The 21247-nt window shown below is 40.5% G+C and overlaps 1 protein-coding gene across 16 annotated transcripts in view; it reads right to left on the bottom strand.

Moving 5' to 3' along the window:
* Positions 1-21247, bottom strand: part of dtna.L (dystrobrevin alpha L homeolog) — a 159866-nt gene that overhangs the window by 107899 nt on the left and 30720 nt on the right. For 5 of the 16 annotated variants that reach the window (XM_041565232.1, XM_041565239.1, XM_041565241.1 and 2 more), the window contains exon 1: positions 9447-9753. The exons of 2 other annotated variants lie outside the window; for them this stretch is intronic. In XM_041565232.1, the coding sequence (XP_041421166.1) occupies positions 9447-9463 (17 nt within the window). In that variant the 5' untranslated portion in view covers positions 9464-9753. 16 annotated transcript variants of the gene reach the window in all.

The raw sequence follows: 21247 nt of genomic DNA, 5'->3' as shown, positions 1-21247 counted from the left end.
GTCGAAGTAAATTTGAAGTCGTAGTATCCTATTCGATGGTCGAAGTATTCAAAAACGTACTTCGAATTTACATTTTTTTACTTTGAAAATTCCCTTGAATTCACTTCGACCCTTGATAAATCTGCCCCTTAAACTTTGAAATGTGAAATACATTATTTTACATATAATAAAGTATAAAAAACATATACATCAATATATAATCGCACATCAAAACATCTTAATCCGGTGTCCTCTGGCAAGACATAAAATGTTTCTACGCTCAGGCTGTCAATGTATTTATAAAAAGGTTAGAAATCCCCACTGGTCCTGCTGCTTACTAGCTCTCTATTTATAACTGTTCCTGGGTATATATAGCAGAGAAGCACCTGGTACACTGTTGATATTCGGAAGGAACATGGCTTCAGAGAGATGACAGCCCAAGAGATTATATTCTCTCACATGAAACAATGATTTAGGTGTATTGAATAATTAGAATGAGCCAAGTATCAATTCTTTGTTAGTTTAAAGGAGACCTGTCATATCCTGTCTCCCAAAAGACTTCAGGGCAAATAATCACCTATGAAAAATATTGAGCTCTATAGATCCCATCATCCCAAGCCATTGGGAACACTGTGATGCTACATTGAAGGCCAACACAACAAGCATTATGGGCTCCCTGACATTTAGGAACCACGCTCACATGCACGGAGTTACATTTTTGAAAGCCAGAATGGCAGTTGAGAAAGAACCTGGAACAGAGAATAAGCAGTGGTTCTCATCCTTTTTTCGCCAAGAACTCATATGCTTATTAAAGTCAACACCTAGGCCTCCCCATCAGCAATATTACCTGGGGTGCCCATCTAAATTGGCCCAGCCCTGCCTGACAGGAAGCTTTACCTCCACTGGTTTGAGGAAGCAGGAAGCAGACCCCATAGGGGGACCTGGGGAAAAGTAGGGCCTGAACCGAAGGGTCTGTTTCCTCTATCTATAGTATTAAAATCCCTCTCCCCGGTGCTTTCTTTTTCCTTAAATTGGCGCGCTAGAGTCTCAGCGAGCGCACGAGCGGCGGGGTTTGCACAGGATTCCAAATGTGCACCAGGCCCTCTGGTGGAGGGGCCCAGAGCCCTGTTGTTACGCCCCTCTTTACCTCTAACAGGAAGAGATGTGAGAGAACCGTGTCCCTTATACAAGCCACAAGGATGAACTTAGTAGTGTTTGAATAGAAAATGCTATTAGAAAAATAGCTTTTTAATAAAAATACTTTTTTATTATTGGACTGTATACTTTTATAGAGACCTGAAATGTTCAGGGATGTCATGTCCTTTTAAATAAACAGCACATTTGTAAGATGCCCATCACATCAGAGCCCTGTGTAATGTGTAAAATGCGTAATCGTTGGCATGGGAATATGAAGTTATGTTCTTGTTTTTTTTTAACTAGCTGTTAGTAACTGTATATGGACATTGTATGTACACACAAGTGTACAGCATTAATCAACCTAGTGCAATAACTCGTGTAAACACTTTCCAGCTGTTCCAAATGTTTATTATAAAAGCTGCATCCGCATATAGTGATGAACTGACATTATCTACAGTAAACATGCTTGTCCAATACAAATTTCCATTCGGATGTGATTTGCTCTAGCATACGCTAAGTGAACATGACATTCACTAGCTGACAGTGTCAGCTCTTTACAGGCTCTCAGAACAAAGCTTTTGTTATTGTCTTATTGAATTCAACACACTGATGGAAACATGCCCTGGGACCTTACCCCGCACTGCGTCTGCGGACAAGAAACTATTGTAAAACCAACCAGAACTACACTTTCATCTTAAAGCACTGGGTCCTAGGTTCAATTACAGCCAGGGCATTATCAGTAAGGCATTTTTATCACTGTGTCTCTCTGCTAATGGCACATGGCAAGATTTGTTGCCCGGTTAAGATCTTTCCTACCATGGATGACAATTCTCCCCAAAATGCTTTCCAACCAGCAATAAAGTAAATCAGCAATGGGAAAACATACACTGTGTTTGTTTTCTGAGGTTGCCTCGCAAGGAGACTTTGGAAAATGAATTGCTGCATGTGATTTTCCATTGGCGATTTACTTTATTACTAGTTATAAAGCATTTCAGGGAAATTTGTTGTCTACATAGCGCAGATTTAAATGCTGGTGACAAATCTCTCCGTCATAGACCTAGAGCTGCCTATGGGCACATTGGTTTCCCCAAAAACATACAGGCAAGATGATTGGTTCCGAATAAAGCTGGCCACAGTGTAAGTGAATATGAAAGAGTCCTTGTGTTATAAGCACCACTGGAACAGGGCTGAGGTGAATGCGATATCATTTTTATCAAGTGTTATGTAATGCACACTATAAAAATAAAGATTAATGATAATGGCAGCAATCATAAGGGTGGTGGCAGACAGGGCGATTAGTCGCTCAGCGTCAAATCTTCTCTACTGCGAGCGACTAATTTCCCAAAATGCTTTGCGATTCGTATTCATGCTGGCGGGAAGGCATTTCGGAGAGATTAGTCACCCACAGTAGAGAAGATTTGTTGCTGGCCAACTAATCTCCCTGTGTGCCACCACCCTAAAAAGTATTGTTTGTAATACAGTATCTATGGTGCTGGCAAGACTTTTTTTGTCTTTGACCTATGGAAGATAAGAGTCAATTACCTTGATATCCACAGTGTGCAATTTTTTGATGCAACTGCCATTTATTTAACCATAATGCAGCATTTTACCCATAATTCCAGAATTGTTGCCCCTGATACAGTTGCAACGAAAGTAACAAAATTAACACAACTGCACTAAAACTTTGACACAAATCTGACACAATTGTGCTGAACATTTTCTGCGTGAGGCTTCAGAGGCTGGCCAGTAAGAGTGATGTGTACACACTACTCTTTTGGTGCATCTGTGCTGACACAGGGTGCATAGAGAACCCTGGAGCTACTGCCTGGTTCAGGGGTAACTATAGCACTAGGGTTCCCCTGCGTCAATTGATGCAGCTGAATCAACAGCAGGAGGAAGGCAGCAGCCAGTGCACATATACAAAAGTGCAAGGAGTGCATTTTAAAGAAAAAGTTAAATTCCCCCTCCAAGTGATAATAATCATTTAACCCATACCCCAGGCTGGTGCTAGCAGAAAATTGCACTGCCCTGTGCTACTTCTCAGCAAGCACCACAGAGCAATAAGGTCAGTGGTTATAATCACGGAGGTGGTGTCTGACATTTGGAACACCGAGCAATATAACCTTTCACCTTTAATGTAATTTTATGAGGTTTTACATGTACCTAACTGCAGGGAAATCTGTGCAAACACAACAGTGCTTGCGATTGTAAATTACCCCTTACATAGTCTGGTGAAATAAGTACCACAAATAAGTGGTACTGAAATGAATTCTCTTCAATAACCAATATATTATAATATTTACTATACAAATGTGCAAGTCCCCCATAATAATGTGTTTATTTATCCCATGTCTTTTGGTGAATAAGCTATAAATCTTATGAATGGGAGAAAGCATTAAGCACATTATTGTTTAAGACCCCTGATACATAAATAAACCAGTTCCCCATTATTTCACAGCACGAAAGGGTCTGAGTCTGCATTGGAAACTGATGTTGGGTGCAGCTCCGGCTGGCTCAGAGAAATTTGAAAGCTCAGCAATAATGTCTGAAGAATTTAGTGGTTCACAAGCAGGTTAAAACCCCTTCTTGGCACGAAGCAAAATGAATTATCTGTGGATGGAATGCTAATAAAGTCCAAGAATTCATGTTGCTACTGTCCTGTGCCAATAACACGCTGAAATGCCAGGGAGAAAAAAAAAAACAATCCGACATGTTCCATTTCTGAGCAGTTTATGTTGAACTCCCTCAGTATGCAAAAGGATAACAAATGCATAACTGTCCTCCCTAGGTACCAGCAAGAAGTAATAAGCCACATTTCCAAATCCATAAATTGGGAATAGTGATTGATTCTGCATGAGGAGGATTCCGTTGATGAATTGCATGCAAGGTGCAACAGACAAAGTACATGGACACTAGGAAGCCCTACCTTGAGGTAGTGATACTTCCAGGGCTCCCTTTGTGTGTTGTGCCTACACATGCAACTGACTACACCAACTAACATGCATGCACACACCAGAAGCCTAATTTACAACTGCATGTGTGAGTCACTACGTTGTGACCATATTGAAGCTATTCAACGTACTTGTGCCCAAACAAGTTCTCTGCACTTCCACAAAGTTGCACTAAGTGTAAATGCATCTGTCCTGCCTTAAACTGCCTGCCCGGTTTTGTAAATTAGGAAAACTGGGCAGGATTTACAATGATTGAGCGATTCACCGATTGCCACATTATAGCTCCGCCCCTGATGTTGTGACCAACCCAGCCCCATCACAGACCCACCCCCATTATATCAAGGCTCTGCCCCCCTGCCTGGAGTTCCACGTTACTGAAGGTGGCAACCCTAAAGCAGCCCCTCTGGTATTTGCCAGGATCCGGCCTGACTACAGCTACCGTGAATGTTGTGGTAATTCCAGGGTTCCCACAATAGGTTGCACCAATGGCTGCAACAGCCACCAAAAGCATTGCACAGTGGATGCATGGTCACAATGCCATTGGAATTCTTGTGGGAAAAAACATCGGCATTGAACTACTAAAATTGCACTGCATTTATAAATGACCCCTCAAAAGTGAAGCCATTTGCACCCAAGTCCAAGTCAAACTAGTGTTGTAACTTGCATGCAATTAATCAATGTGGACTAATTAGCATTGGGAAATCACATGCAAGTTATGGCACATGATTTTTTTCCGCAGGGGAGCGCAGGAGTATACGCACTTAATTCTTTTCACTGGGGCTGTTCTCCCACAGACGCATGTAAGCGCAGAACCCATGTTGCGTTTTTTCTGTGTTCGGCGCTTACATGCGTCTGTGGGAGTACAGCCCCATTGAAAAGAATTCAGTGCGTCTACTGCTGCGCTCCCCTGCGGCTAAACACACGAAACCGGAACACAGGGGAGTGCAGGTAAAAATGCTCATCTGTAAGAGCCCTAAAACAAAGTTTTGTGTTTGTAAGATGAAACAATTACTTGCTCTGGTTTGGAACTCGTTATATGTTTGTGGCTGCAATATAAAATGTATAGAACAGTACCAATACATTTTAAAAAGATTTATTAAAGAGGTGGTCGCCTGGTTGCTAACTATGAATAGACATGATGAAAGTCTTTTGATATTTGTGCAGTAAAGGTTACATAAACCCTGTTTGGAATGCTAATTACATCTTTAAGTGTTCTTTAAAATAGGGACAGAACTAGCCTTCACCCCTTAATGCTGTGCACCTCATACCACATTAAAGCCATACCTCGGGGAGAATTGTAAATTATTCCAAATATTTTATTAGGTTCAAGATTTGGAAACTCTTTTTTAATTCATGACATTAGTAAAATCATTCAGAAATATGAATCCTAAGTAGTATGTCTGAATTTAAATAATCATTTTTTATGTTTGCAGGTGTTCACAGGCATAGAAGATTCCTAAATTAAGTGAAAAACGAATCCACGGTGCTGAAGACAAAGTGAAATGAGACAGGCATATGTGTTTACAGTTCAGCATTTATCCAACAGTTACTATACCCTGTCAAACTTACACATCAGCTCTGAATTTTGATGCCAGCGACTCCCTGTTGAACTGCTCAAAACTGGCCAAAAAGGGACTAAAGCAGTTAAAAGACATCTGACCCATCACTAATGAGTAGGCCAACACTCTGCCCAGACATCTGCTGAGCGTGCACAAACACATGCCTTGGCAACTAACAATAGGATTTCCCCGTGTTGTGCATTTGCAGTTCTACCCTGCACTTTGCCAGAGACTGATAATGATTACCCTAAATAAGAACTTATACTCTCCCTTGGAAGGCTACATCTTGCACTATTATGCAGAACCTATGGAAACCAATAACATGTCATTTCTTGTTTTGCTAAAGCTGGCCAGTACAGGAGTCAGACACAGCTAGGAGATTCTCTTTTGTAGCAAAAGAAAAGTGTTATTAGAAAATGTTTATCAATACTAGAGGTCCCCATTCACTGGTTCAATACAGTAATGTCAGTCAGTGTTTCCCAAATTTCTCTAACAGTTAGGAACTAAACAACTGGCAATATAGTAATGGTTTTATAAAAGACATTGTATCTTTCCAGACATAATGTACCTGCTGCTGGTACAGTAGCCGCTTGGCAGTAACACCCTGACATAAAAGGCCCTAGCATGTAAAATGTCTCATTAGTCAGGCACTTTTTGTATTGACAGATTTGACCACTGTCACATTTTCCAAAAGGGCAGTGGTTAGGAGAAACCTATGTTTTGCTACTGCCTTTTGTTAGCTATAGGAAAGCCAGGGAGTTGTTGACAATGCTCTAAAATAAAGAAAGAAAAACTCTCATAAAAAATATGTTTTGTTACCAGAGGACAAAGCCAAGAAAGCAAAGCAGTGTGGCACAGGTGAAATATTCAAGGCCAAGCTGTTTACATAAAAGGTAGACAAGGAAAGGAGACACTTTCAACTCATGCGTTCACATGAACAGAAAGCAAAGGTTAAGACCCATGTCTAAAGACCCTTAAATTTAGGGATGCAATGAATCCACTATTTTGGATTCGGCCAAACCCCCGAATCCTTCTCCAGAGATTCAGACGAATACTGAACCAAATCCTAATTTGTTTTGTGACAAAAAGTCACTCGACTTCCCTCCCCGCCCCTAATTTGCACATCCGAATTAGGATTTGGATTAAGTTCGGCCGGACAGAAGAAGAATCCTGGATTCAGTGCATCACTACTTAAATTACATAATTACAAATGGCTAGATGCTATCATAGACTTGGATTCTTTACAGGACTGTGTAGCTTCTTCTGTTTCAAGAGTCAGCACCAGTAGAACAAGAAGAGAAAGGGACAGATAGATACTGTTTTCAATATTAATTACATATACAAATCTAAACCCATTGAAAATGTTATATTATTAAATATAGGAAAGTTGCTTAGAATTACATTCATTATGCACAAAAAAATGAAACCAAACATGCCTTTGCCTTATATGTGTTTACAAATGTATATTTTTTTATATCAGGACCAAAAAAAAAAACCACAAGAGTTTAATAATTGTGATATATCTGTAATATCTTGTTATAGTATTGTCATGGGCCCCTCCTGTACTGGCTATGTGAGTTAATACAAAGGGAAAGTACACATATTTAACAGTATTTGCCTTGGGGAGCATTTCCCATTATTTGTGCTTGATTGTGATCATGTTTTGTCTTTTCAAACGAGGTAATATTTATTTTCTTTTTTTATACATACAGCAATTGTTTCTGCCTACCCGGTTTTAGCAGGTAATATTCCCACAAGGCATTGGATTACTATGGCTGTATTCATTTCATAGTGTCCACACATCACTTCTGTTCCCTGAAATGAACCTGAGCGATTGGTGACTCCTACACTTCATCCTTTGTGCCAACTTACTCTTCTGTTCCTTCACTGAAGAGAGTTGGTCCTCAATGCGACACCTGGCTTTGTCATAACAGAATGAGGGACTGTAAGCTCTGCGGATGAGCCCCAGAGCCCTGGTAACAAGAATGGAGTATAATGCAGTAACACACTGGCACCAATACAAAGCTATTTAAAGAAATAAGTGAGCACAGTTGTTCAGCAATTACTTTTGCATAGTTGTCCAGCCTTATTTTGGAAGTGTTTAGCAAATATAGCTCTAAACTTAAGATGGCTGTACATGCCCAGATTGCGTCAGGCAATTTGGCTGAGAACTAGTCCTGTGTGGCATCAGCCTTTGATTCAACAGAATGTGGCATATGTACATCTACTCCTATGGCCCACAGGCCATTTATATAGGGTGATACTTAAGGATTACCCCATGTAAGACCACATTTATAAACTGTATTTAAAAAAATGTTGGCAGTTTAATTTGCTACCGAATAATATGAATAAATAGGGACACTTCTTGTATTTAATATTTGTTTTTTTTTATAGCTTTTTGTTCAGCAGCTCTCCAGTTTGGAATTTCAGCATCTGGTTGCTAGGGCCAACATTACCCTAGCAACCAAGCAGTGGCTTGAATAAGAGACTAGCATATTAAAAGGGCAGGGCCTGAATAGAAAGATGGGTGATACAAAAATGACAATAAATTGTAGCCTCACAGAGTAATCATTTGTGGGTCAGTGATTCCCAATTGAAGGCTTGAAAGAGTCAGAAGAAGACAAATTATTAAAAAACTATAACAAATAAAAAATCAAGGCCAACTCAAAAGTTGCTAAGAACAGGCCATTCTTTAATATACTAAAAGACTGACTTGAAGGTGAACAACACCTTTAATGTACTATAATATATACACAGAGTACCTACCTATTCATTCACAGTTAAAATGTGCAAAGAAATTGAAGTCTCCATATACGTTTTAGACCTGGATACAACATTAGAAAGAGACTGAGAGGATAAACACTATCTTGATAAAAATAGGATGATACTAATACTTACAAAAAATAGCTACAAGTGACCTGTTTGAGATGTTTTACAAGATAATTCTGGAAGCAAACAGAGCCCTGTGACACAGATGCCAAACAATCTGTTATTACCAGTCTGTTTGCTGTAAGGCCAGCGGCTTGTTTGTGATACAGTATTCTCCAACCTCGCCGTTACATGTGAATAATGACATAACCAATAGAAAACAAAACGAAAGAAAGAAAGTACAAGTGAACAAATAAAAAGAAATCAATATATTGAGTGCCAGAACCCCAGAGCACTTCTAATTCTGAAGACAAGAAGGAAAATTTTAGGGCATTTTAGGCCTGCAAGCATTCAGGGCAATCCCACCACCAGTTGAGGCGCTGACATTCTCCACACTCAGTATCATTCTATGATAGACACTAGGCAACCATATTATTAGGTCCACTGTATAAACAACCCATGCTATGAATGGCACAGTTACCATACTGCACCTGCCCCAGGCTTCAGCCAAACCAACTCTGTTAATGTTAACTACACCATCCCTGTGCCATAAATTAAATGCATTGCTTTGCTCATCAACATAAATCCCTTAATAACACTTTTTCTGCTGTTGTACCTTCCAGTGCCTTCAGTTTCTGCCAGTAGTGCATGTATACTGGGAGCCGTAGTTCAGCAACATGTGGAGCGCCACAGGTTAGAACTCACTGCTGAATATGATAAAAGGCAAGCAGCATGTCACATGCCAAGTAAATACATTGCTTTCTGTATAAAAGCCGGTTTAGTTGCTCGTGGATATCTGCCACTTGCACAAGGCAAGTATCCTGGCTCAGCTGTGCCCCCACATTACTTGTCAGAACCAATGTAAATTAACAAGCTTTTATCTCAGACAGACAGTCCCTGAAATCTCAGAAATATCTGCTGTCAATTCTCCTAGGGAGACAAATTCACTTACCCTAAAGTCTGAACCATGACGGAGTGCCTCCTGAGGCCAGTAAATCCCAGAACACAGGCAGACTAGTTTACTTCTCCCTGCATAGAAAACACCACTAAATTGCAGGCTGAGTGCAGCGAGCGAGGAAGGAAAAATGGATTTTCAGTGAGATTTTGGCTGGGGATACTGAAATTCTGCATCTATCTTTAACTTGTAAGCGATTCCGTTTCACATGCCAGTAAAGTTCTACAGACAGATGCCTTCTGGGAGTGCACCAATCAGCGGTCTCGCAGGCACATTCCCCTCTCACTCCCTCCCCCACCTCACTCTCTTGCCCAGGATCTCTAACAAATAAGCACTCAGCTGTCTCCAGCCTATCTTGGGAGGATGAAAGGGGAGCTTGCACTGATTGTCAGAGGTAGGACCTGCAAAAGAAAACATGCCCTTTCTTTCTAATTCCAAGGGCTAAGATATGTGGAGAAAGACCCTTTGCTATGGAGTGTATGGCACTGCTAGGAACACACAGGCACTAAGCTCTAATGTCTGCCATGGTGTTCAGTGCCACAGATTGTAATTAAACATTTATTACAAAATTAAAAAAAGCACAAAATTGCTTTCATCTATTTGGTCTGTCATATTTTAGCAATGTATGTATATAATCAGCAGGGAGCCACAACCCAGTATTTCTAAGAGTTCTTTTACACCATTATTATAATACGTTCTGTGTAGTGGGTTTTATATGTGTTGGACCCACGGGAACAATGTTAAGGGCACATTTTATTCTTAGGCTACGGCCACGCCAGGCTGAATCTCGGTATACGGAGAAGGCAGGCCCAGATGCAACTCCTGTGATCCCATCAGCCTACCCCTGTGCCTGCACCCAGATCAATTGCGTCAGCCTAGGACATTTCACTACCGAAAGAGAGCATTGCTAACAACGTTTCAGGCCCTTTCACCAGGCGTATTTTCACTCAGACGAACAATTGTTACTCTGCAAAATCTCAAAAGTGTGAATTTTCCAGTATGTTACCTCTTTTGCCAGAGTTTCCTTTGCCAGGTTATACCTGCTGAACTGATACCAGGCCACAAAGGCCCGGGCCTTGGGTGATGAAATTTGAGGGGCAGCATGCCGCCCATCTGAATTAGGAATGCAGCTTTCCTGCGATGTGCTCACGCGTGGGGGGGGGATGCAAGTGGGCCACTGGTGCTAGGACCGCAAGGCCTTGGACGGCGGCGCTAGGACCTCCTAAATCTTATGTCAGTGTCATCATATCCTGTATGCCAAAAAAGTTAAACATTTTTTTTAAAAAATGCTGGCGTTTTTTCATATTTTAAAGTGGGATTATGTTTAAAAGTTGTAACTGATCTCTTTTGTCTTTATTTTGCTTCCTTGGACATTTTTAATAATAAGTGGCCACTTCAAGCATTCACACTAACATCTCTAATAAAGACATATATATATGACCTATATGTACCTGCCCTAATTAAATTGACCTAAGCGTAAGTGTACTAACAAAGTTTTGCTAAAATTTAGCGAAAGTTCGCTATGAAATGCTCGCACTTACGAATTCATGCTAGCAAAACTTCTCCAGTACTCGGCTCCCGAGACGCAACTTTGTATTCTGATAAATTCGCATATTCACTGCAAATTAATGTCTGATGAAGTGGCGAAGTGTGACAAAGCCTTCCGAGGCAAAAATTCACTCTTTAGTGATTTTTCCCTCACAGAGCGGATTTCCTTTACCAAATTGTAATGTAGTGCCCAAATTTGTATACCCAGTTATCTAGTAGAACCAGCTGTCCTGGGGGACAGGGGAGCCCGGATGGTGGGATCAGCTTCCTCTATAGTTGTAGAAATCCGTGCTCCCCAGCTGCTCTTCTACATGAATGCAAACGGGCAGCAAGACCTGGCAGGCAGCAGACGTGATTGGGTGGGCAGTCAGGGGGTGGAAGGTTGCTGTGTATGCCATGCCCCTCTTGAGGAATTTTTTGGGGGAAGCCTGGCATGGAGTAGTTATTCTGCTGCTAATGGCACATAGGGTGGTTTGACTGGCTCTGCTATCTGGTAGGGCAAAAAACACTCCTGTCCACCTGTCACCACTTGGAATGTTACTGAATGGGGATTCTTGAGCATACCTCCCAACATTGTGGAAATAAAAAGAGGGACAAAAAAGTTGGCTCGTGTAGCGCGGCAACATTTTTTTGACCACGCCAATTTTTGTGCCCACACCCCCTAATTACCATGTTAATTTTACAAAATTTGGCAGGGTATGAAAGTTTGAACATATTTTTGTGTTTTTTTTCCAGTTATTACAGCTTTGCTAATGAAGGTGAATTGCCCTTTAAGCTGTGAGTCTAACTTCTCTCAAGAGATCTTATATTGTTACAATTACTTATTTGCTTATCTCGAAATTGTTACAAAAGTATCTTATCTGCAGCTGTGGCTCGAAACTGTGGGTTTTTTTTCTAGCTGTTCAGTGCCCAGAAAAATGGGACTTTCCAGTACAAACGAGGAACTGCAGGTTGAGCTGTCTAAAGAGGGACTGTCCCTCCAAAAATGGGACAGTTGGGAGGTATGTTCTTGAGTATTTTTACATAAAGGTCTGTCTGTCACCACTCTGTGTGCACCAGTAGGGTTTTTTTCATTTAATAGGATTACAAGTGGTGATGCAGTGAAGACACAAAAGATTTCCCCTCTGCTGTTTTCTACTGGACTTCAGTGGCAGTAAAACACCCCATGTGTAATCAGTCACATTCAGTCTACAGTGATGAGTTTTATGCAACAGAGCTAAAGATTGCCATACACTGCCAGAGTCACTCACTATGCAAGGTCACCACAGGAATGGCTCTTGGCCAGAATTGGCTACCCGCTAGTGATGTGCGGGCCGGCCCGATACCTGCAGGACCCGATTTTGCCGATCTTAGCACGCCATTTGTGGGTCACAGGCAGGTTCAGGTTGAGCTCTTCTACCTGCTCTCCCCACCCGTGGCCTTACACTGCCAGTTTACAGCTTCTGATTTTATAGGCATACACTCACCCCTCCCCTTTTGTGACATTATCGGCGGGGAGGCACAGACCTACAAATACATGGGAGGAGGCAGGTGCAGGCAGGCTAAGGGTCGAGTTTTTCTGCACATCACTACCACCCACGCACAGCACAGGGCTGATCCAAATGTTGGTCCAGGCTCCAGATCATGCACTGGAGCCTACGGAGGACCATCGGGCAAGGAACACATCCATGCGCAGCTTTTCAAACCTGACTGATTGATATCTGTCAAATTTTTGGCCAGATATAGGTTGGGCAGGCTGGTCTAGGGCACCTGTATGTGTTCAAAAAAGTTGCTGACCTGGTCAGGAGGGACAAAGTCGGCAGCTTGTACCAGCCTGTATATGGCCATCAAGAGACTTCCATACTTTATCCAAGAAAGAGAAGCAAACCCTCTTTTGCCACTTTTCATCATCAGTTGTGAACATTATACAATATTTACAGACCCACTTCCTTATATTGCGAATATAAAAATGCACAACCTACTCCCTTGTTCCATGACAGCTTTTTGCCTTGCCCTTCTATTCTCTTTTGTCTGCCTTTGGCTTATTATCACAGTCCCTTTTGTGGCATGTATGTCATTTGTTCACTTCTTTCTTCAGCCTTCCCTGCTGTGCTGCTCTCCTACGTCTTTCTCTGTGCATTTTTATATCTTCTTTCTTCCCTCCTTAAATCCCATCTGCATTCCTTTTTTTTCTCTTTTATAATCTCCTCAATCACACCCCTCCAACCTTCCCTTTTGACCCATTCGTTCCTTCTTTCATATAGGGGTCACTGGCCCTGGTAACTAAAAAAAACTATTGCTCTGTGATGCTACAATTCTTTATTTTGTATTGCTTACAGTAAGTAGGAATGACAGAGCAAACTTAATAAACACAAGAATGCAAGAAAGTAGAGGTCTGATAATCTGATCTGGTAGTCTCCTCTCAGTGTGTTGTTTGTGCAAGCGACATGACATATATAGTGTGACAATCTTGGTATGATCTCATTTTAACTGGTGAGTTCATTTGGATTTCCAGGATTCACATTTGCTTGCACTAATCAAAAAATATCTGTCACATTATATAAGCAACCACATTTATAATAAAGGAACCCTATGGTGATAATGTCAGTCAATGACATAAAGCAATTTTACATTGGTTACATTCTGTAGCTTTGGGCACAACAAGCAGATGTACAACATGTTAAAAGCCCTTTAAAAAAAAATCACCTTGTCTTTAAGAGTAGAATGAAAAGTATAATATATGTATGTATTAATATATAATGTATAAATGTATATAAAGTACCTTCAGAACTACACAGCTTCTTAACCTGCCCCCATCTGTGTTAATCGGTAGTTAAACAGCAGTGATTCTCAAGATCTCGGAACCAAACTGGCACTTCCTGTAGAGCCCATATGCTGGTAGAGCATTTCAGGTCTGTATACAGTGAAAAACGCAGGCACCTCTCCAACATACTGATAACAAACCCAGTGCTGCTTTATTTATAGACAGCCAAAGTAAACAGAATAAATAATAAGGCAAATGAATCTCAGATACAGTTTACTGCAAGGCTGGGCACCTTGTGCCACTGCAGAAGTTTATGAATCCAAATCCAAACACCGCAGGCAGCGGGAGGTTTTTGAAGGAATTGTGGGAAATATAGTTACCAACATCTAGAGTGGGCCACAACTGACCCTAATTTATGGGGATTTCCCCTATGTCTGAGCAGTGCCAAGGAAGGAGTGCAGGGTTCTTTAACCTTTCACTTTGGGGACCCAGACAGGGATGTAATTATAGTAGACGATGCCTCTCAGACTGTTGAGGGTATAGGAGATATAGGGGCCCAGCAGACTGACTGGAAGTTGCTGTTACTCCAACAGCTGTTGCATCCACTGGTGTACTTCCATCTGCATTCCCTATATAGAAATTATAGTTTACCCTAACCAAAAACCATGGTTCAACAATGAAGTTATACAGAACTACGATTGAAAGCATTCTAACTGGCAACATAGCAGTGTGGTATGGTAGCATCAAGCAGCAGGAAAAAACCTCTCTCCTGAGGTTGGTAAAAACTGCTGAACGAATCATCTCCACCAAACTTCCATCACTGTCCGATCTAGACACAGCCAGATGCAAGAGCAAAATTAAAGCCATTACCTGCGACCAGAGTCTCCCAGATCATGAAATATTCATTTGGCATAAGCCCACCCACTCACTGAGGCACAGGAGGCCTGAAAGTATAAAAACCAGAAGCAAAAGACTATTTAATAGCTTCTTTCCAAGAGCTGTCAGACTAACTGCAAACGAGTCCTACAGATAAAGAAGAAACCTTGAGGAATCATCTATCCCAACCAATCATCTAGTCCAGGGATCCCCAACCTTTTGGACCTGTGAGCAACATTCAGAAGTAAAAGTATTTGGGGAGCAACACTAGCTATGAAAAATGTTCTTGGGGTGCCAAATAAGCCAAATAAGTGCCGTGATTGGCCATTTGGTATCCCCATGTGGATTGCCAACCTACATTGAGGCTCTGTTTGGCAGTACACCTGGTATTTATACAACCAAAACTTGCCTCCAAGCCAGGAATTAAAAAATAAGCTCCTGCTTTGAGGCCACTGGGAGCAACATCCATGGGGTTGGAGAGCAACATGTTGCTCACGAGCTACTGGTTGGGGACCACTGATCTAGTCCCAAACAAACTAAATGGTCAAGCAGATAATGCATGAACTACTGCAAGTCGAAATTCCTATTCTAATTACACTGCACTTTGTTACTATCTACTAATCTTATACTGTATCTCTTTATCCCACATATATTGTAAAAATCTGTATGTGTCTCACTTTACTGTACCATGCTGCAAAAGAAATTCCAATGTACTCCTGGTACAAATGGCAATAAATAACTACTTGACTTGACTTGAGGACATATATATCAGAAATTTCTCCAAGAATTGAAATGCACATGACATGATAGCCGTGATAAGTATTTCTCAGGCTGCACTAAACACCTGGGCAACCAGTTAAATCTTTAAGGCCAAGAGAGATGCCCATACATGGGACGATACTGTCTTGCAACTCCACCACTCCTAGTCAAATTAGCAGCTTATTAAACCATGTATAGAGTCATATCTATGGCCTCAATGACCGATATCTTCTCAGGGCTTGGAAAAACACAGATCTTCAAGATGAATTTCAAGGAGAATATATGTATTTATCCAAATGAAGTGAATGAACTCCCCCTCCCCCCAGTTAGGGTTGCCACCTTTTCAGTTCTGGAAAAACTGGCAGGGGGGGGCGGGACGGATGATGTCAAGGGGCGGGCCAGTGACATCAGGAGAGGAGTTGATGACGTCAGGGACGGGACTGACGATGCAGCAAACTTCAATGTCCTATCTAGATTTCATAATTTGGAAATCTGGACAGGCACTTTTCATCTGGACAGCCCTTACAAAACCAGGCTGTCTGGGTGAAATCTGGACAGGTGACAACCCTACCCCCAGTCATTATAATCACAGTCCAGATTTTGACAGCTCAACCAGAAGACCCGGCTTGTTACTGAAACTTTCTCTTTGATCTCCTGCACCGAACAGCCAGAAAGAGATACAAAGTTTTTAACTTAATTGGCTTTTGGCAGAGAGCCCAGAACAGCCACGAGGTGCACTTATATACTTTTAACAATTTAAGATAAGCAAGTCTCTTGGGGAAACTGTGACTTGCAGCTTAAAGGGCAATTCATCTTCATTATCAAAACTATATGATATAAGATATAAAAACATAGAAATGTGTTCAAACTTTCATAACCTGCCAAATTTTGTAAAAGGAACATGGTAATTAGGGGATGTGGCCACAAAAATGGGCGCAGTCAAAAAAAATCTTTTTGTCCCTCTTTCTATTTCAAAAATGTTGAGAGGTATGAGATAATGTTTAATTATATCTTATTTGGGATCAAATACAAGGTAATGTTTTAATATTACAAAAACAATGTTTCAAAATCAATATATCATTCAAATCAATAAACCCTTCTTAGATGTATGGTGCACATAGCTCTGGCTTCTATGCATCGGTTTCCCTCTAAATTAATTTTTAGTTGCCATATCCATATAGGATGTAGATCCAGTTAGTGTCCCGCTTCAAAGGAGGAAGAGGTGACTCCACTAACCTCATAATGGCTGTATGATAGTCACACAGATGCAAATGTAGCCCTAGATTTAAGGCTGCTTTGCATCGGAGCCTGTGCTTTTCACATTAGGCCGACAATCATGCAGAATTTTACTTGCACAGGTGTAACAATGAAGAGCTAATCAGCTTCTCAGTAAACTTGATTAAACTTCACAGATTTTCAGGCTAAAATATTCATAAATCCATTGCTGTAAGGGGTTCCCTAAGGTCTAGAAGCAAGACTCAAATGCTCAAGAATATTTCCATGTTTGTCTGGGCCATTCTATGTGATTTGTAGCAAAAAAAAAAAACCTTTCTTATATTACACACAGCTTTAAGAATCATGTCTCTGGAATCCTCTAAAGCGATTAAATGCATTTTGGCAACTTTTCCCTAAAAAAACATAACATTCACAATGGAAGACGTGTAATGCTGGTTCTTGTGATAAAAATCTGTATATGACAGTAAACTGCTTGCATGAAGCCAAACATGTAAACAAGGCCCATTTTATGAGCTCACTTTACATAACGTTCTCCTATTCCCCAGTCCTCGCTATCACATCAACTCAACATTTTTCTATATTATACTGTTTACACTGCCAATAATTCACTGTACAATAGCAAGCCTATTTTTTTGCTGTTGTAATATTGGTGTGTACGCAGCCATCTCAGGTCACTTTGCTGGTCATGTGCTTTCAGGACCTGGATTTTACTATTGAGTGCTGTTCTTAGATCTACTAGGGAGCTGTTATCTTGTGTTAGGGAACTACTATTTGATTTCCTTTCCATTGTTCTGTTGTAAGGCTGCTGGGGGGAAAGGAAGGGGTTGATACAGTACAGCAGTAAAGAGTGACTGAAGTTTATCAGAGCACAAGTCACATTACTGGGGCAGCTGGGAAACTGACAATATGTCTAGCCCCATGTCAGATTTCAAAATTAAATATTGAGAAACTGATTTCATTGCAGAATTCTGCTGGAGCAGCACTATTAACTGATGCGTTTTGAAAAAAACATTTTTCCCATGACAGTATACCTTTAATGCATTCTCTGTGCCCCCCCTCCCCAATGTGCCCCATCCAGGGCCGGAACTAAGGGTAGGCAGAGTAGGCACGTGCCTAGGGCGCAAAGCTGGGAGGGCGCCAGGCACGTACCTCCTCTGTTGCCTACCCCAAGTCCAGTTCCCTTCTCTGCCCGACTTTGCATTTCTTTTTGCTTCTTGCATGCGCAAATTTGCGCATGCGCACGCGAGTGCAAATTTGCGCATGCCCCCATCTTTCTCTATTCAGCAGTTAGGAAAAAGGACACAGAATTCTAACACAAGCACTGAGTTCTCTACTGCTTGTCATGGTGAAGTACATGCATGACACAGTTAAATGGCACAAATCAGTTGCAGTGATTGGACAGTTATCAGCAAAGACCTCAGAAATCACATTAGAATATCCCTACAGTTTCTCTACAAGAGCACTTTCTGTCTAAAACAGGGGCACTAAATGGGGACAGCATCCCAAGATTTAGCTTACTGTATCCATCCTCCTTTTTTTGTGTGCCATATTCAGCCTGCTAACTCATCCTTATACATTTTTGAATAAGAAGAAAGGATTTAGGATTATATTAGTAGAAGGCACTTTCTACATTTTAGTGTGTGGCTAGGCACTGAGGGAGTATGCGTTGTTTCACATGGCTTTCTTTGCATAGTTTTAAAGCCCAAATCAACAATGGCGTATTAACAAAGATTATCAGAAATAGTAACACCAAGGTATATGAAGTCAAAAGCATAGCTATGTCTATGAAGATTTGATGCAATTACCTTTAACCCAGAGAATTTCCCAAAAAGTGATAAGGTGGCTATTTTAAGAATGTTTTATACAATTTCTGTACATGTATGTTGGCTATATGACTCTGACCACATATCAGTCAGTTCGTGGCTCAGGTTTAAAATCTCACCTGCTAGTGCATTATGTTGGCCAGTTCATGGTTGAGCAGAATGTGTGATATTAAACATATATTCTGATGTCAGACATAAAGCACGCTGGTCCGTCTATTTGCCAATATCATTTCAAGAATCTTAGCATCTGAGATATTGGATGATAGGAACTATACAGTTGAGAATCGTCCTCTTATAGGATCATGACTATAATAAACATAGAGAAGGTTGAACAAGTTGATAGAATTGGGTCAGAGTTGGAGAAGCACAGGGATATCCTTAGGGACGTCTCTGTACCATTAAATCTGAAGTCATCCCTGGGGGAAGTTTATTTATGTTTTTTAAGGAGGATAATGCCTCTCTGGCCTCAATTGTCAAAATAGTGATGTCCATGTAGGACCACTAGGCTAGGGGCAAACTGGGAGAATAATCCCCTTTTCTCCACTTGCATGTTATACACAGGTCTAATGAAGCAAGTTCACTCCTTCCTGTAGCTATACTTCAGACTTGTCGTTGGCCTGTGTCTAGCATCACTGAGTAGATTTTGCCATGAAAAGCATGCAATATCTTTGCAAAATCCGCTTAGTGTAGTTGTACACAGGCCAATGTCATGCCCGTCATGAAGGAGCAGATACGGTTTTCTCCACCTGCGTACATAACAGAGGAAGAAAAAAATCAGATCATCTGCCCCTAGTCTTAGGGGCAGATTTATCAAATGTCGAGGTGAATTTTCGAATGAAAGAAATTCTAATTTGAGCTATTTTTTGTGTTCTTCGACTAGGGAATAATCCAAATTAGATTTTCCGAAATTTGAATTTATGTACCGTCTTTTTAAAAATTAGACTATTTGGAGTCAATTGGTGGACTTTGAAAAATCAAGTATTTTTTTGGGAAAAACTTCTAATCGAATTCGATTGAATGAATTATTCCTTCAATTCGAACGATTCGAATTCGGCCGAATGCAGACCTATTCGATCGAAAACAGACCTATTTCGACCAAAAAAACTTTGACTTAATTTTTGGTTGGTCTTTTTGAATTTCGACCCTTGATAAATATGCCCCTTAGTGTTGGTCCAGACAAAAATGGTCTGAATAATCTAAAAATACTAGTTGTTTATGGTAACACATATAGGGTTTTTTGTTTCTCCAGTTCTGGGAAGCATATGATATATGATTAACGCCACCTTTTATGATTTATATTACCTGAGAAGTGTGACCTTGGTTCTACAGATTCATGATGTCTTTCCAGTACATAGAGAGAGAATAGGGCCATGTTGATAGGAGGCAAAATATACTAACCTGCAGACATCCTCCAGTATGGAGGAACTGATCTACAGAGATACAAAATACTGAGCCAATAATGAAGAACTGGCAACCTCATTCTGTTGGAACCAGCTAGAGCTATTGTTGACTACAGATATATCGAACAATAGTCAATATTGTTTTTTTATAAGTATGTATTATATATAGTGACAGCTAGTTCCTTAGCACTTTACAATATTCTGAAAAACAGAACAAGCACATGGAAGATCAATGAGAGTGTTCCTCTGTCAACTCCCCTATTTCTGAATAAAAGGACTCAACTGTGCAGATCACATGTTGAGCCTGGCAGAAAAAAACAAATATCACCTATCAATAAGTATTTACGTACATTATATGATAGGAAAAGATAATACCTCATGCTAAGTTGTAGTAGGTAACACAGGAATCATAGGTTGCAGATATTCTTGAGGATAAATTACAACCAGTGAAGGGAAGGTTTCCTTTTATGAGAGATTCCACTACTGTTTATAACTGATGTATGAGAACACTTTATTCTTAGAAGCTTGGGTTGACTGCAAGTGAGAGAGAACTTTAACAAAATGATCCAATAAGAAATACAACTATGTTTGTAGGAAGTTTTAGGATGGATATTTTTACAGAACAGTAAACAAAGTTTCTGTAGAAACAATGGCTTAAGTATTGGGAAGACTTAAGAAGTTACGCAGTTTGCTGATTTAGGAATGCTAATAAAACAGGAGAATGTATCTAGGTCAAAAACACACAGAGGAGTACTGTAAATATAAACCTAAGTTTAGATAGGAATCTCATTGGATGTGAGGGTAAGAGCAACATGAGCCCACAACATGTTCACTGAATGTTTGCAAATGCTTTTTTTGTCAAATGACATAACATTATAGTTTTACACATGTAAAATTAACAGCAGTAGGTAAATCATACCAAAGACCAGAGAAATTCCACATATTTATTGCAATGTATTTAAAGAGAAATGGTTATTTGGGGAAATAATTAAAGATAAAGTGCACGGCCAACCTCACAACTACAACTGGCCTTCTGGGTGGAGTACAAGCAAGACTAAATGAATAAAACTTAGGAGGTAATGTATTAAATGATCTAAAGCTTTCAGGCGACCCATATGAACCAATCTGCAGGTAGCATTTTCTTTTTAGCAGTATGAAAACACACATTTGATTAGTAGCTTTGGGTTACTAGACATAGGCAAAACTGATTGCATTACCCATAAAGCTTGCTTTTCATTAGTGCCAGGATTGTCTTTAGTCTAGCACCAGCTGTCGCCTTTCCTTTAATATTAATGGCCATGTCATGGGTGCTCACCTTCAGGCATGCTGTACACCTAGGTCTTCCAATGATAACTACATCAGACAGGAAAATGTTGCCATTTAATTGCCTCAGTTTTGAGCCTAAACCAAAAC

Source organism: Xenopus laevis, chromosome 6L (assembly GCF_017654675.1).
Source record: "Xenopus laevis strain J_2021 chromosome 6L, Xenopus_laevis_v10.1, whole genome shotgun sequence".
Classification (NCBI taxonomy): Eukaryota; Metazoa; Chordata; class Amphibia; order Anura; family Pipidae; genus Xenopus; species Xenopus laevis.
This window is presented reverse-complemented; position numbering and strand designations above follow the sequence as displayed.